At 41.8% G+C, this 2591-nt stretch overlaps 1 protein-coding gene across 1 annotated transcript in view; it reads left to right on the top strand.

Annotated features, from left to right (window-relative positions):
• The window catches only part of pdgfra (platelet-derived growth factor receptor, alpha polypeptide), a gene marked incomplete in the record, with an annotated part of 32011 nt that overhangs the window by 6170 nt on the left and 23250 nt on the right, over nt 1-2591 (top strand). The window contains 2 exon segments of the mRNA XM_014017754.1: nt 1555-1717; nt 2096-2288. Of these exon segments, the coding sequence (XP_013873208.1) occupies nt 1555-1717; nt 2096-2288 (356 nt within the window).

The raw sequence follows: 2591 nt of genomic DNA, 5'->3' as shown, positions 1-2591 counted from the left end.
CACACACACACACACACAAACGCATCAATTCTTTACGAGATGAGGCGGAGGAGGACGAGCGGGTTGTCGTATTTTTTTAAGAGTAAGAAATGAGCAAAACTAATCATCCTAGACCCAAAATTTAACCTATATTAGCCCTATTCAGCCTATCCCCAACCTCAGTGCCTAAAATTAACCATTAATCCTGATCCCTCATATTAACCTCAGACCCCCAACCCAAAGACCCCTAAGTGGCGCAACCCAGAAAATCCGCGGGCGGCCAGGACTGATGCGCGGGGGGTACCCGACGTGTCAAAACTGGACGCAGACGGTCCCTGACCAAGCGTCAATAAGTCGGGAGTGAGTGGCTTCATTCAAAAGTTCACATTGTCGAGCCCGTTCTCATGCCCCCCGTGTCAACATATTGATGCTTGACCAAACATCAATATGTTGAGATGGGGGGTAGCCCCCACGCGTCCGTTTTTTACAAGATGAGGCGGAGGAGAACGAGTCCCTGAACACAGACCCTAAAGTTAACCATTTTAACCCTGATCCCTCATATTAACCATTTTCATCGTAGACGCTGAATTTAACCAATATGTAGAGCCTATCCATGACCCCAGTCTCTCAAGTTAACCATTATCCCTGACCACAGACCCTAAAATTAACCATTAATCCTTGATCCCTCATGTTAACCTCAGATCCGGAAAAGCCGCGGGCGGCAAGGACGGACGAGCGGGGGGTACCCCCCCCACATCAACATCAATATGTTACGAGTCCGACATGAGAACATGTTACATTATCAGAATCAGCATCAAGTATGCTGCGACACAAACAGCTGGACTCTGGACTTTTTTCGCTCTTGTACTTATTGTGCAAAACACATCAGTAACTTACTAAACATGTAGAAAATATAGACATAAATGAACATGAGTATAGAACAGTTAACAAGTCAAAATGGAAAGTTAAAGTTTCCTGATGCATCTCAGTAATCCAGGTAAAAAATCAAAAATKAAAAAATAGTATAGGTCTTCTGGACGAGTTCATCTCTAATGAAACGTTTCGTCTCTCCTCCAAGAGACTTCTTCAGTCTGAGAGTTTCAGGCAGTTTCAGGTTTCATTTGCCTGAAACTCTCAGACTGAAGAAGTCTCTTGGAGAAGAGACGAAACATTTCATTAGAGATGAACCCGTCCAGAAGACCTATACTATTTTTTTTCTTTTTGAAAGTTAAAGTTCATGACGTGCAGGTCAGGTGAAGGAAGTAGTTCAAAGCAAGGATGAACCTGGTGAGTGTGAGGAATGCATAATAAATACTGTCACCACATGACAGCCAGCTGAACATTTCATGCTTTACAAGTGTTGGTTTCAAAGATTTGAAGCTGTTTTACAAATAGTTTATGTTCATTATGCTGACATTCTTATCTTAAGGCCTGTTTTTGAGACAGAAACACAGAAAACCTTCAGCTGGATCAGCAAAAACAGGAAATAAAACGCTGCGAGATACATTTACATATCTGACAGTATTGTTTAAGTCATGTTATGTTCTGTTTATTTTCTTTTCGTTTTTCCTTCAGGCTCCAAATGCGCTTCAGACCAAGCAGACTTCTCCTGACTGGGTCATTTACACTCTCAGTATCCCACAAGCCAGCTCTCAGGACAGCGGCACCTACCAGTGCTCCATCACACACGCAGCCAGTGGAAAAACCCGAGTCAGCAGCGTGGCTGTAACTGTGTTTGGTCAGTATCTCTGTCAGAAACATTCCCAAAATATCTCGAAAAAACGTCTCCAAKTGAACTGTAATAAGTTTTGCTCGACGTGGTGATTTACAGTYAGTGAAATATATTCGATCGTCTCGTCATCACTCAGGTGAATTAGAGCATTCTTTAATGTGTTTGTGCAGTGTGTAGAATACATTTTCAGTCATTCAGTCGTAAAGTGTAGCTCTGGTTTTAACATCAGCCTCTATGTTTTATGGGATGGCCTAAACAGATGCGTGTCAGGCCTGTCACTGCCACGCAGCTTCTTTTCCCTCTTCCTTTCCTCACACTTTCTTTCTTTACTTTTATTTGTTAATAATTATTCACTTATTGGTTTTTTTCTTCTTCTTTACTTAGAGGAGAATTCATTCCTGACCCTGGACCACAGTGGGATTCTTACAACTGAGTTTGTTAGCATTTTCGAGGCGACAGAATTTACCATTCTCATCAACGCTTACCCCGTCCCCAAAGTGTCATGGCTGAAAGATGGCAAAGAACTGTCAGAGAACTATTACATCTTCACCAAAACAAGCCACACTGAAGGCAATCGGTGAGCGTAAAGATCATTGTTCTACATTTGAGTYCTTTGAGGAGCTCATGAGTGGAAAAAAATGAAAGGACTTCATGGTGTTTTTGTTGATAAAAACATACCACAGTGTGGAGGGAGGAGCTGTGTTGTATGAGTGGCAGACTGTGATTAGACTGGTAGAGGACATATATGAGCAGGACAGTGGGGAGATATGGGGTGCCATGAGTAAAGTAACACAGTCAAAAATTACCAATATTTTTGTTTTATTTAGACTTTTATAAGAAAAAAAGAACAGATTTATTTTCAAAGTCAGTTTTTCACCAT

The sequence above is a fragment of the Austrofundulus limnaeus genome, unplaced genomic scaffold (assembly GCF_001266775.1).
Source record: "Austrofundulus limnaeus strain Quisiro unplaced genomic scaffold, Austrofundulus_limnaeus-1.0 Scaffold176, whole genome shotgun sequence".
In the NCBI taxonomy this organism is placed as follows: Eukaryota; Metazoa; Chordata; class Actinopteri; order Cyprinodontiformes; family Rivulidae; genus Austrofundulus; species Austrofundulus limnaeus.
This window is presented reverse-complemented; position numbering and strand designations above follow the sequence as displayed.